The sequence below is a fragment of the Pipistrellus kuhlii genome, unplaced genomic scaffold (genome assembly GCF_014108245.1).
Source record: "Pipistrellus kuhlii isolate mPipKuh1 unplaced genomic scaffold, mPipKuh1.p scaffold_m20_p_15, whole genome shotgun sequence".
Taxonomy (NCBI): Eukaryota; Metazoa; Chordata; class Mammalia; order Chiroptera; family Vespertilionidae; genus Pipistrellus; species Pipistrellus kuhlii.
Genome location: NW_023425460.1, coordinates 28,919,910 through 28,934,273, shown reverse-complemented (window position 1 = coordinate 28,934,273; position 14,364 = coordinate 28,919,910). Strand labels below are relative to the sequence as shown.

Sequence of the window (14,364 nt, the reverse complement as noted above, 5' to 3'; positions counted from 1 at the left end):
AGCTCCCTCAGGTGACGAGCTGACCTCCTCAGTTCCCTCTGCTTCCTAGTCAGTGATAGCCAAGGCAGGGCCCAGTTCGAGTCCTGACTCAGCCATTACGGGCAGCCCACCCACTTGCTCTAAACGTTTGCTTTTCTCACTTGGAAAGTGGGGAGGATAAAATGAGAGGGTGCGTTCGGAATGCTTAGCATAGCACCCAACACAGAGGGCGACAAACACTGGCTATTGGTCAAAATGCGGCTCACTGAGCAGGTAACCGGGGCAACAGCTGTAGCGTCCAAATGAATCTGCTCTGAATGAGTACAAGGAGTGCAGAGAGTGGTCAAGATCTTGGTTAGCACTTGCCAAGCCTTTTACAAGCATTTCACTCACTTCCCATAACCTCCCTGGGTGGGAGGCAGCACCCCTTTGACAGGTGAGGACCCCAAGATCTAGGTAAGTGCCCCAAGTCCCAGCGTGAAGGGAGCAGGACCAGCACTTGAGTCAGGGCCCATCTGACCCCGGGGCCTGTGCTCTTAACCACGCACTCTACCCTATTCCTACCATAACCATGCTGGGAATTGTAAGAAAGATCACTTGGCTCCTGAGCCACCACCAGGAAGGCGGCTAAGCCAAATAAAGCGACACATCTCTACGCCAGGTATTCTGGTGTTGATTCAGGCTGACGCCAGCTCCCACGCTGCCCAACGATCATGTGACCGATGGAGGGCGGGGAGCAGGGCTTGTTAGAATGCCTCCTACAATGCCCCCATGTCTCTCTGCCTGTCTCTCCCCCCACCCCAGCTGGCTGTGCGCACAGGATCAGCAGTGCAGAGGGCACCCTGGCGAGCCCCAACTGGCCTGACAAGTACCCCAGCCGGCGGGAGTGCTCCTGGAACATCTCCTCCACCGCGGGCCACCGGGTGAAGCTGGTGAGTCCTCGTCGTCCTTCACGGACACCGGGGACAGAGGGACGTGGCGGGAGCCTCCCCTCTTCCCCTTCTCCGCTCTGAGACCTGGGGAAGCTACTCTGCATTCCCGGGCCTCAGGTTCACCATCTGGAAAACGGGCGTGCCTCCTCATGGGGCTGCTGTGCAGGGCAAAGAGGATGCGCCAGAACCGGTTTGGCTCAGTGGGTAGAGCGTTGGCCTGCTGACTGAAGGGTCCCGAGTTCGATTCCGGTCAAGGGCACGTACCTTGTTTGCGGGCACATCCCCAGCAGGAGGTGTGCAAGAGGCAGCTGGTCGATGTTTCTCTCTCATCGATGTTTCTAGCTCTCTATCCCTCTCCCGTAAAAAAAATCAATAAAATATACATAGATATTAATAGAGGGGATTCACACAAAGCCCTTTGCTCAGGGGGGCAGGTGAGGCAAGCCCTGTGAATAGCACTGTGCACCGTGGCACCAGGACGAGGTAGAACATGCCACACGGCGCTGTTTGAGATTTGTTTCCTGTGGTAATTTTTTTACTTTTATTTGTTTACAAATTAATACATTCACTCTTGAGTTTAAAACATGTATCTCCAAAACCTTTCCTTAAAGGCCCACCCCTGCATGAGACTGTGGCCTGCACACCACGCCCAGTTATTTCAGAGATAAAGGCGTCTTTCCTACAAATCTCTCTCTCTCAGCCCCGAGGGATTCCCAAGGGAATGGAGCCTAACCAGCCTGTCCTGCCAGCTGGAGAAGTTGCTGTACTGGAGACAAACAGTTTTTAACTGGGTTTGTTTGGACTCCGGGGAGGAGTGAGCTCTTTAGAAGGCACATGGATGTGTGAATTACGGACAATAACACAGGGAGAACGGGAGGGAACAGGAGGACACGATAATAAATAGGCCCTGGCCCTGGGGTTCGCTAGGTGCTGCCGGCGAGAACAGTGAGGACAGGTGGGCGGAGGGCTGGAGCGCGGGTGCTGGTGTCTCTGTGCCAGGCCTGGGGAGTCGAGGGGTGGAGAAGGCAGGGTCCCTGACCACAGGGTGCTCCCTGGGAGAAAAGCTTCCGGGGGCTGCTCTTCTGAGTGGATCAGAACAGCCTGGCATCTGATTAAAAAGAGCCTTAGAGGAAGGCATCCTTCCCCAGACTGCCATCTGCTGGGAACTGTCCCCAATGGCAACATAAATAGCTGATCACAGCGGGGGGATGGCGCCCCCTGTGGTTAGGGACTCGCAATCTGCACAACTGGACAGGAGCTTCTTGTCCAAGTAGTTGTCTGTAAATGTCTTCTCCTGTTCTTGAAGGTACGAAAGACCTAAAACAACTGATCACAGTGGCCACAGTGAGGCCAGACCTCACATTTATCTGAGGACGGAACATATGTGTGCTAGTTTTCTAGAAGAACTTCCCTGGGAAGCGGGGTTTATTGACCATAGGACAGGAGTTGAATGCTTCTGAGTAGCTGGTGTTCCGCCGCATGGGGACAGCCACAGGGGTTCCAGGGGCCTGTGGGGAGCGCCCGCCTCTCTGGCTCACTGTCTCCCTCCAGTGCCTTACCCAGCCTGGTGCCACCGGTCTCCCCCCCCCCCCCCCCCAACCCCCGGCTCCTGCCCACTGTCCTCCAGCCTCCTCCAGCCCCTTTCTCTAAGGCGGGAAGAGCTTTGCCCATTTCAAATGTTCTGTCATTCCTATGAATGCCCTCCCTGGTAATGGCCCCTCTCCACTCCCATCGCTGCTCTGCCTCCCCAGGCCAGTGGTCGGCAAACCACGGCTCGCAAGCCACATGCGGCTCTTTGGCCCCTTGAGTGCGGCCCTCCCACAAAATACCACGACCTGGGCGAGTCTATTTTGAAGAAGTGGGATTAAGAGAAGTTTAAGTTTAAAAAATTTGGCCCTCAAGAGAAATTGCAATAGACGTACTATTGATATTTGACTCTGTTGACTAATGAGTTTGCCGACCACTGCCCCAGTCCCTTTCTTGCGAATTGAGACCTCCCCCTCCCCGACTATTATCCTCTCTCCCCACTCTGTCTTTCCATCCAAGTCTGTATTAAACACTGTCCCCTCTCACCTGTCCCGTAGGTAGGCCATCAGTCGGTCAACTGCCCAAAGCCTGAGAAATCCCACATGTTGGGGGACGGGGGAGGGGGGAAGGAGGGAAGAGACAGGGAGGAGGGAGGCAGAATGGCCTGATGATAGTTAGAAGTGTGGCTTGAAGTCAAGTCCAGCTCCGTCCTCTAGCTGTTTAAGCTCAGGCAAACCTCTTAACTGCTCTAAGCCTCAGTTTCCCCTTCTGCACCTTGGGCATAATAGCAGTTGTTCCCTGCCAGCATGAGCGGGATTGAGAGACAATGAGGGCTCTCAGCTGACGTCAGTCCCGACAGGGAGCAGTTGCCCGCATAAAGCTCATGCGCGTTGCTGTGCCGCAGGGCTGCGCGGTGTAGTGAGGAGGGTAAGGGCGTGGTCATGCAGGTGGGGACCTTGGGCAAGTCCTCTGACAGCTCCGTGCCTCAGTTTCCTTGCCTGTAAAGTGGGGGCCAACATGGGAGACACATCACAGGATCGTGAGGATTGATATTTGTAAAGCTCTTAAGGCTGTTCCCGGCCCAGGGGCACGTGGCCGCTGCACTGGAGAAGCTGCGAGAAGTGACGGGAGGAGCACAGGCATCCCAGGCCCAGCCCCGTCTCATCGGCAAAGTGGTCCCCGTGGCAGGGCCACGTCCGCACCGCCTGAGAGAGGAGCCGGGGGTCCAGGCCTCTCCGCCGATGTCGCCGCGATTGCCGCGGCTCCCTGTCCCCTCTGCAGCCGCTGGCCAGGTCCTCTCCCCACCCCGCGGAGTGCCGGGCCCCCGCCTCACGCTGTGCTCTCCCCTCTGCAGACGTTCAGTGAGTTTGAGATCGAGCAGCACCAGGAGTGTGCCTACGACCACCTGGAGGTGTACGACGGCCCCGACGCCCTGGCGCCCATCGTCGGCCGGTTCTGCGGCAGCAGGACGCCCGACCCCGTGGTGGCCTCGGGCAGCAGCCTGTTCCTGCGGTTCTACTCGGACGCCTCTGTGCAGAGGAGGGGCTTCCAGGCGGAGCACAGCACCGGTGCGCGGCCCCCGCCGGGGACGGGAGATGGACGGGGGCAGGCGGGGACGGGCTGCCTCTTCACATGGCTGCGTGTGTGCTAGCACGACCCGTTTAAAACGCAACATGGGTGACAGTGGGGGAAGGTTGCTTTCTTTTAATGTCCTTCACTGAGGACGTGTAAAGTGGACGGTATGGTATCGGGGCCACGTTTCCTCCGCCCCCTCCTTCCTCCCGTCCTCTCTTGTAGAAAGTGATTTGTGATGTTGCTGGTCTGTGCGACCCAGAAGTCCGGGGCTGAGGGCTGGGGAGCAGCCCTGTCTAAGGACCGGCCCGGAAAAGGGAAAATAGTTCTGCCCCCCCAGTGTTTATCCCTCACCTAAGTGGCCGCTTTATTTAGTCCTTTGGAGGAATATACATGCTTATCACTGACATCTGCTTTGTTACGTAGAAGGGTGTCAGTAAGCAGATTGGCTCTGCTCTTTAGCCATTAAAGTGTCTCCGCCGGGGGTGGAACCCGGGAAGCAGTGTTATTCTGACTCTGGTGGTAGATTGTGGCCCTTTGGCTAAGGGGCGGCTGCCCGAGACCCACTCAGAGTCTGAGATCAGGGGACCCTGTGAGGGTCTCTGGTCCCTTGAACAGCCCCAGCCCTCAGCGTTTTTTGCTTTCAGAGCCAGAAAATATGAATCAGGTAACACCAAAGGACAACCAGCACCCTCAGGCGCTTAGCTGTCCTTGCCTTCTAGAAAGCATGCCGGTATCTGCCCCCTCTCAGCTCCTCAGGTTCTAGCTTCCCCGCAGGAAATGTGAAAGCCGTGGACTAATGACTCCACTCCCTTGTCCCTACAGACAGAGCATAGGTGCTTGAGGCGGGTCAGGGTCCCAGCAAGAAATGGGGGTACACTCAGAGAGCCATTATTTCAGGAGAATTTAATAAGGGACTATATACAAAGTGGCAGACAGGGTGTGGGGACACCATGGGGATGGTGCAGCGACCAGGACTAAGAACTATCGGAGGGTAGTAACAGCCCAGATGAGGGAGTAGGTTCTGGAGCCTGGCTACAGAATGGGGGGTAAGCAGAGGGTACCTGGACAGGAGCAGTGACTTTTAGGTGAAGAACGCAGCCTTAGTTGACCAGGCAGGAAGGAGTTTGGGACTAAATTCCTTGACCTATCTCCTCCCTCCTCTCACCCGCTGGTCCTTCCCTTGGCTGAACCCAACCAGAGGCAGAGGGCAGGGGGCCCAGTCATGTGGACCTGGAGATCAGCCTCCGGGGATGGAGAGGAATCTGGCAGGAGGGAGAGACGTCACCTTGCCCTGCTCTATGCCCATTTCATTGCCGGCAACATCTCAGGGATGTGAGGTTTTCCAAAGGCTCACACCTAGAAGGAATTCAAACCAGAGCACAGATGGGCCGGGGAGTTGCAGTCAGACAGGACTGGGGCCCGCTGGGCTTGGATGAGGCAGAAGGCACGCCCCAGGAAGCTCTGGGCCCCTCGGAAGCATGGAACACACTGAGGACAGACAGCAAGGAGTTTGCTTCCAAAGTTCCTGGTGTTTCCTAATCTCTGATCACTGTCACTTATCCATTTATATTTTGTGGCCTGCAGTGGCCTCGACACAAGGTAGCATGGGACGCAGGCCAACCAGAGTTAGTTTTAGTAAAAACCCCAAAAGCCAAGATTACAGAATACAAAGGATGAGGTAAGCTCACTGGTGACAAGCACAGCGGCCTCATGGGTGCCTGTGGTGTGTTCTGAAATGCAGGAGCCTGTCAAGTCTGTTCTGAAGCTTCCAGGTTTCAGACCTCACCAGCAGATCTGATGGGCTTTTGGTGCCCTCTGTTGGCGAAAGTTACAAATTACAGCAAGTCAAGGGTGTGAGCCCTTGGCAGGTGGGTCTAAGCACTTCCAGGGAGTTAAGTGGCCAAGATGCAGGCGGCCAGCTGTTTCAGCAGTATGCTCAGGTACTCCTGGAGGCCTTAGGTGGCTCAGCCTGGGGACATAGGATCTTGGCTCTCAGGCCCAATTTGGATCCCGCAATGAGCCCTGAATCGCAGAGTCATAGGCCTCTGTTTACTCCTCTGTAAAACAGGATGATGCCCCTTGTTTGGCCTCTCTCACAGGGCACGCGCAGGCTTGGCAGACAAAAGTGGCCTGGAATGAGGGTGTGTGCAGAGAGAAGTCCCAGACGGGGACATGGGCAGTGGGGGTGGCACATGGGTTCTCTGTGCTGAGGGGGCATCGTGGTTCTCTCTTCTCTCCAGAGTGCGGGGGCAGGCTGAAGGCCGAGGTGCAGACCAAAGAGCTCTATTCCCACGCCCAGTTCGGGGACAACAACTACCCGAGTCAGGCCCGCTGCGACTGGGTGATCGTGGCGGAGGACGGCTACGGCGTGGAGCTGGTGTTCCGCACCTTCGAGGTGGAGGAGGAGGCGGACTGTGGCTACGACTACATGGAGGCCTACGACGGCTACGACAGCACGGCGCCCAGGCTCGGCCGCTTCTGTGGCTCTGGCGTGAGTCCCCGTTCGCTGGGCCCGGGGCACAGAGCTCGGTGATGAAGAGCAGGAGTAGGGGAGTCAGACACCCACTTATGATCGCCACCGGGAGGCCCGTTCCTCTGGGAAACAGTGGGAAATGGGGAGGATAATCAGAGAGGAGGTTGGGAGGGAGCCAGGGACCAAGTCCTAAAGGCCTTGGACTGAGGTCGGCTACTGAGGAGCATTTTCCACGGAAGACGGTTTCCTATTTTTGCAAAGTACCTACCCCCAAACCCCCATTTTTATTTGGCCTTAGGCTTTTTACATTTTCGATTGTACTTTTGTATATTTACAGTTCTCTCCCCAAGCAAAACTAAATGCCTATGTAAATTACAAATCGCCATCTTTGGTTATCATCCAGATCGCCATCATTTTTCTCACTATCACCTCTTTCCTGGGCCACCTCAGGACAGGGAGACCCCTTTTGCTCACCACTTCCCCAGCACCTGACATAGCCCACCGGTTAGTGGGTGCTCAGTAAAGGTGTGTGGACCAGCAGAACAGCGTCCTGGCCCCACTCCGGCTGTACCATGAGGGGCACTGCCCACACCAGGCCCTCAGCCCTCGGCCCTGAGGCTCATCACTCGAGCTTCTTTGCTATTGGCTGGACACATAGCCAATCATTTGGGAGTCACTTGTGCTCCTGGGGCTAAGCAGAACCTCAACCTGGCAGGTATAGGTCTTTGGATAATTTCCCTTCATCTTCCTGTACCTCCCCAAAAGAAAAGGTGAATGTATGACGTAACCAGTGCAGCGCCCACCATAGATAACATCTTTCAAAATGAGGGTCCACAGGCAGAGGAAAACCTTGGGGCGTCCTGAGCAGTGAAGTATGTGGGAAGTCTGGTTTGGTTTCACTTGTATGTGGCAGGTAGCAGCAACCTATATTCCTTCTTTTATACTTCCTTGTTAATTTTGTGTTCGACCCTTGTCAAAACTTAATTGCTTTAGGAGTAAGGCTACCCAAATATATGTTTAAAGCTGGAAAATTTTAGTATCACCTTTTAATCAAAGCAATCAAATCATATCAATCAAATCAAATCAGATCAATCAAATCAAATCAGATTAATCAAACCAATCAGCATGGGGCCTCTAGTGCTGGGTGATTCATGGTACACACTTGACCACCAGAAAGACCGGAGTTGGGGTCTGCCTACCTGTGTGCACTTGAGTCTCAGTTTCTTCAAGCATAAGATGGAGCTCGCACCTGCTTTGTAAAGTGTAGTAACATTTACATGAGATAAGTGCGTAGACCAGTGCCTGGCCAGTCTGTGCACTGAATAAATTCTATGCGAGCTGTGTCCACAGTTGTCTTTGAAAAGCAGGTCTCTACTCAAAACTAAATGCCTATGGAAATTACAAATTGCCATCTTTGGTTATCATCAAGATCATCATCATTTTTTGTGGAAAGTCCATTTTGGTTCCATTAATATCTGGCAGGTAGCAGCAAGGAGCTCATTGCAAATTCTGGGAGCTTCTGGAGCAGAATTTGCAATGAGCTCCTTCAAAAGGGGTGCTGGTTTTGGTGCTCTTCAGGGTCTCTGGTCCCAGGGATACCTAATGGCACCATCTGCCATCCAATGACTGTGTAAGGTCCTGGTTTGTCCTGATTTTAAACTCCATCCACAGTAGTGTGACTTAAAGTACCCTGTTTTCCTCTCTCCTTTCCTCAGCCATTGGAAGAAATCTACTCTGCAGGGGATTCTCTGATGATTCGCTTCCACACGGATGACACCATCAACAAGAAAGGCTTCCAGGCCCGATACACCAGCACCAAGTTCCAGGACGCCCTGCACATGAAGAAATAACATCCATGTTCTTGGAAGACAGCAACTGAGAAGGTTTTTTTTAAAATATTGTAAAAATAGCACCTTGCGAATCTTCCCTAAAAAAACAATGTACAGTATTTTTCTCAAACAAAACCTCAAAATCTAGTCTTGGAGGTGTGTAGTTGATGAAGTTTGGCCAACAAGGAAGAGGGATGTTCCTTTGATTCCGGTTGCAGCATGATCAGTTATGGACTTTCAAAGATTAAGGTTTGAAGCCACTAGTCATTCAAGCTATGCCTGTCATTATCCATTCTCCTTGTCCCTTACTCCTATGGGGCAAGAGGCCAGTCTTCGGGTTGGTCATTCCTCCGTTTCTGGACATGCTTCCGTAGGTGCCAGTAACCTGACCATGTGCTGGAGACTCCGGCTGTCTTCCATTGCACTGGGCAATGAGGATGAGAGCTTGGCCAAGGCTGGTTTGTCCCTCACAGCTTTGGGCAGAGACTCTACCAGAGACAGGTTAACCAGGAAACTCAAGCATGTGGACATCAGGACTGAAACAGGCGTCACAGTGAGCAGTACACAGAGGGAGCTCGAGTACTGAGCGTCATGATCACCAAGTTAGGAGTCCTCAAGCCTTTCTTCTGTGTCATCAGCTCTCCCTGCTCCCTAGGTTTCCCCCTCATCCCTCATTGCATCAGGGGACTAAGGCACCTGCTGTGAATTCCAGCATTACATTGGTGTGTAAGGGTCCCCAGGTTGCTGAGAAGAAAACATCCTGGCTCATGTCGATGCTCCTTGGCTCCTTGAGAAGACTCCACCTATGCACTGTGGGATTCCATGGGCTCAGAACCTTTGCTCCTTCAGCTTTGGGGGTACCATCTGTGGTCGACCTTGACTCCTTGACAACCAATGCAAACTGTGTTTGCAAAGATGTGCAAAGACATCTTACAAGGGACCAGTTTAGGTCCCTCATGGGTGAACACTGTTGAAAACTGGTTAATCATAAGTTATGTAAGAATCAACACTTTGTGGAACAAGTCAACCTGTGACTAGCTTTCTGTAACTGATCAGGTTAAAGAGCGCATTGGTGATTTGGCTCAGACTAGTCAGTCTCCAATCTCCAACTTGCAATAGGAATTCACCACACTTGGCACTTGTTCTAGAGAAGTGTGGAGGATGTTGTTTACACAATTTTAGAACCTCCAGGTAAACTTTAAACAGTGAGGTAGTTTTGAATGGCATTTCATTAAGGCATCTATGGACATTATGAGCTAAAAGCTGTGGTATGTAGCTTTAAAAGAGTATTTATGTTGGAATAATTTTAAATAATGTTTACATAGCTGTACATCCTGTCTGGTTGGTACTGAACACCGGACGGAGCACCAGTGTTTTCAGTGAGAGTGCAGACAGCTCCCAAGCACAGAATTCCTTTGGGGGAGAACAACATTATTTTAAACAAAAGTGTTTGCAAAAGGTTAAAGGTTATATTTCTAAAAGATCAAAGTATGCCCCCAGAAGACTATGTCTAATTTGAATGATTGTTGGGAGTAAAAAAAAAAAAAAAAAAAAAAGAAAGAAAGAAAGAAAGAAAAGAAAAAAGAAAAAGAAAGAATAATACTAAAAAAATGCATGGAAATATTTTTCCTTAAAACAGAAAAAAAAATCAAAGTATTATTATGAATAATAATATATGTCTGTATATATGTGTGTCTGTAAAAGATTAGCTGTCAGAGCCTTAATCCCTGCAGTGAGACAAATGCCGACCCGGGTCCATAGCTTTCCTGAGCAGGCCCTCCTGACCGGCCTGCATCTACGCGCTGTTTCCCCTTACCAAGCCCTCCCTCTGCCTCTCTGAGGCTGGAGGCTCAGCCTATGTTCTCACGCCGTGATGCATCGCAGACCCTGCCCAGCCGATCTTTGATGCGGCAAATGCAGCAGCTTGTCTTGTGGTTCAGGTCTCATCTGCCTGTGAGGGTGGATTCCATCTCTCTGGCTTTTCTATCCTCTGGGATTTATTTTGTCTCAGCTTCTCTGTCCAAGGTACAGCTGAAATCGGGGTATCTAAGTGGCTGTTAAGAGTCTTTCTCCAAGGTCATGAAAATTCTATGGTTTCCATCTGTAGAAGTGTAAATAAGAGTAATGAATTCCCTGGAGAAGTGGGAGGGAGTCCGAATCAGGCAGCTTTGCCTCAGTATATGTCCCCCCACACCCATCCTCCCGTGGGAAACAATAGGACTCATTTTTATCTCTGTAGTACGAGTATTTTCAAAAGCACACGACTTCAACAATTATCAACCTGTGGCCAATTAGAAACAATGGGACGCTTATGAAAACCTTTGCTGGGCCTTCTGGGAGTGACATATTCCCAGAAAAGACAAGCTCTGATTCAGCGGGGACTGGCCTGGGATTGCCACACGAGGCGGGTGCTGACGTGTCTGCACACTGGCTCCACGGAGAAAAGCCCATTCCGCAGAAAGGCCCAGGCCCCTTGCTGTGGTGCTTCCAGGTGCTCAGTGACCTTCCCACATACCCTCCCTCCCCCCCGAATGGAGAGGAGGGAGCCAGGACATTGCTCCAGCCAGCTTTGTCCTTTAATCGGTGCTGGGCCTCGGGGTTGTCACAGGGCTCAAGCCTAACTTCAGTTCAGAGAATTAGCTTGATGACCTGATGACTATTTAGGGCCTGGGTCTTCAGCCTGGTCAGATTCCAGTGTCCTCTGGCCTAGCAGGGTCCCAGGGCAGGGTAAGCGTCTAGAGTTCACTTTAACCTATGGAACTCATCCAAACAGAGAAAGCGAGGCTGTGGGTTGGTTCACTTGAACTTCATTTCTTGTCAAGGAAAGTTTCCTATGACTCATGCCAAATCACCTGTAAAATCTTATTAACTGGCAAGTTTGCACTGGGATTTGCCATTGATCTGGTCCCTTTGCTAAGTCTCAAGTGATTCGTGGTATTGATACTGTTCAGTTTGTGAACAGATCTTCCCATGGCTCCAGCAGATGTCTTTCAAGTTTCCTCTGTAGATTGAACTTCTGAGAAATAATCCCAAATGCCTAAAAGGTTTCTTTAAAAAAAAAAAAAAAAAAAAAAAAAGAAAGAAAGAAAGAAAAAGAAAAAGAAAAAGAAAAAGAAAGAAAAACTGTTTAGAGTGTTATCTATAAATATATTGTATTTTTTATTTTGTGTAATTTTCCATTTCATGAAGTGTCAGTTTCAAAGAGAAACTGGAGAGGAGCAACCATATGGTCTAGAAATAATTGTTTTATTAAAGAATGTGGATGGATTGCTGTGTCCTGGGTGCATATTACCAGTTCCGATAGGATTGGTCCTGATGGTGATGATTTTCCCCAATGCCATAAGAATGTGGGGAGCATAGAAAAAGAGGGTCCTCCTCCATAGCCCTCTGCTCTCTGGTGAGTACCCAGGGCCCAACTCCAGAATAGAGTCTCTATTAGACCCAGAAAGTCATGAGCAAAGCTAAAGGCGGCCTCAAAATTGTCCTCTTTTCTGGAAATCTGACAACATCTTGATGGTGGAGATGGTTGTTCCCCAAGGATATAAATGTGGTAGACATCTTCCATTTGTCCTTCAGCAAGTCTCTCTACTCGTGTCTACGCGGTTTTGTGCCCAAGGGCCAGATCTGACATCTAAAGCTGAAGGCCATGGCTCCTATAAGGTGGCCTTTTCTCTCTGGCTTCTGGCAGCCACTCCTTCCACTCGCTCCTCCAGGTCTAGGGGTGCTAATGACACGCTGCTGGCCTAACCCGGGGTATCGCATTATCTGTCCGCTACAGGGACCTTTATAAATACTCCTTTTAATAATCGCCCTTCAAATGCTTCAAATTGAGTATGTCACTAATTCCCTGTGGGGACCCTGACTGGCAGAGAGTCATTTATAACTCAAGGATAGAAACTATCTGATTGATGACAGCTCCCTGGCCCTCTCTTCATCCTATGAGCTCCACTATACCCTACCAATAAGCCCCCTTCTTAGAATAATCGGAGTCCTTTTTGATGCTTGTGACCTAGCACCACAGACAAGAGAGGTCTTACCAATTCTGCTAAAGGACTAACATGTCCTTTGGAGGGAGAGTTGGTGGTCAGCAGATACACAGCAAACAAAAAGAATCAAAAAGGACCTCACTGGCCTTGCCCATCCACAGACAGCCTAACCAGAGGGGCCTGGAACCATGAGCTGGAGTTCCGGGGTCCAGCTATCTGGTCCAGGTGTGATCCTACGCCCACCAAGCAAAGTTGGAAGGAAGCATGCTTTGTACCACTTGTGTAATGGAAGGAGTCCAGTCATTGCCACGGTGTCCTCCCCATTGTATAGCGTGGGACTGAGGCTGGAAGGAGCTACTTCACTCACCTAAAACCACACAGCTTCCAGAAGGGCCGCTTGGACTTTCGCTACAGACTTCCCTGGACGATGACTCCGTGATGCTCAGGCACTAATAGACTCGGTTTAGGGATCATCTTGGGAACTGAAAACCCCATGAGGCAAAGACCACATTGGTTTTGTTCAGGTTAGTATCCCCACTGCCTGGACCCCACACCCTAAATCCATTTTTCCAATACCACCTGACTAAACAAATGGAGCCGCCATCCCCTCTGTGAGTCAAGTTCCAAAGCCAGGAGTTGGCTTCATTCTACTCCTTCCCTCGCCTTCTCTCCCCTCCCCTGCCCCACATTTCTTCCCCGGCCCCCTCCATCATCAAATCTCATTGCCACTGCCCCCACAATGAGTCACTGACTCACTGCTCTCCATTCCCACTGCCCCAACCCAGGGCAGCCACCATCGTTCTTCACCGGACTCTGCGAACCAGTGTCTGCATTTACACTCTTGTCCCCTGAAATCAGGCTCTGCAGTGAGGCCAGGTGATCTTCTTTAACATCAATTAGCACAGGCTCCTGTCCCACTTAAAACCCTGGCAAGGCTTCCCCATCGCTCTACAGTAGAAATCTTACCTGCCCTGCCGCCTCGCACCATAGGTCCCTAACTCAGTCTTTAACTCCTTCCGGGGTCACTGTCTGGTCTCTGTTGTTCTAGGTCAGTGGTTGGCAAACCACGGCTCACAAGCCACATGCGGCTCTTTGGCCCCTTGAGTGTGGCTCTTCCACAAATTATCACGTGCAGGCGTGCATACACAGTACGATTGAAACTTCTCGGCCCATGTGCAGAAGTCGATTTTCAGCTCACAAAAGAAATTTCAATCGTTGTACTGTTGATATTTGGCGCTGTTGACTAATGAGTTTGCCAACCCCTGCACTAGGTGCACTGGACACTGTCCAGTGTGTGAGGGTGCCAGATTGCTTCAGCCCCAGGGTTTTACCTTTGCTGCCCACTCTGCCTGGGACCCTCTTCTCCTCTTGCACATCAACTCACATGTCCTCTCAGCTGCCTCTGGGTCACTCTGCTCACCTGCTCCTCCACAGCAATTCCTGCCCTCGCTGGAGTGTACATTCCCCACGAGCTGGGGCCTCCTTTGTCTTCATCACCCATTCTGAGAGCGGTGCCCAAATAATACTCAACCAGCAGAAGGTGCAAAAATATTTGTTAAGTAAATTAAGAAATGCACTTATTTAAATGATCAAATTTATTGGTCTTAAATCCGTTGTTTTGTTGGCAATGGCACGCCAATGCCTTCACTATTTTAAAAAAGCAAACTCCTAATAGAGAACGCATAAGAAATAAAAAGCAGCTCATGTCAACAGCCTCCTCCAGCTCCAGGAGTGCGCCCCCCCCCCCCCCCCCCCCATTCAACGTGTGAGTACAGAAAGGGGTGAGGCAGCCTCCACGGCGATGCTGGTACCGGGCTGACTCCATCCTCGCTGGGATGCCGATGTCTAGCAGCTGGGCCAGCCTCAGCTGGTGGGACCCATTGTTTCTAGAGAGTTTCCAGCTGCAGGAGCCGCTGAGCTCTCGCCCAGCTGTGGGTTCTTCGCTGAGTAGGAAGTGTAACGGAGGAAGGGACTTGAAACGTCAGAAGGACAAGAAATAAAGGCAACGAGGGTGGAGCAGGAACCTGAGATGATTGATGTTGATGAAGGTCACCTGGCTTTCT

At 51.3% G+C, this 14,364-nt stretch overlaps 1 protein-coding gene across 1 annotated transcript in view; it reads left to right on the top strand.

Moving 5' to 3' along the window:
• The window catches only part of TLL2 (tolloid like 2), a 95,751-nt gene extending 85,055 nt beyond the window's left edge, over positions 1-10,696 (top strand). Inside the window, exons 18-21 of the mRNA XM_036438710.2 lie at positions 784-911; positions 3,793-4,006; positions 6,254-6,504; positions 8,202-10,696. Coding sequence (XP_036294603.1) covers positions 784-911; positions 3,793-4,006; positions 6,254-6,504; positions 8,202-8,336 — 728 coding nt within the window. The 3' untranslated portion in view covers positions 8,337-10,696. The remainder of the gene's footprint in view (positions 1-783; positions 912-3,792; positions 4,007-6,253; positions 6,505-8,201) is intronic.
• The last annotated feature ends 3,668 nt before the right edge of the window (positions 10,697-14,364 follow it).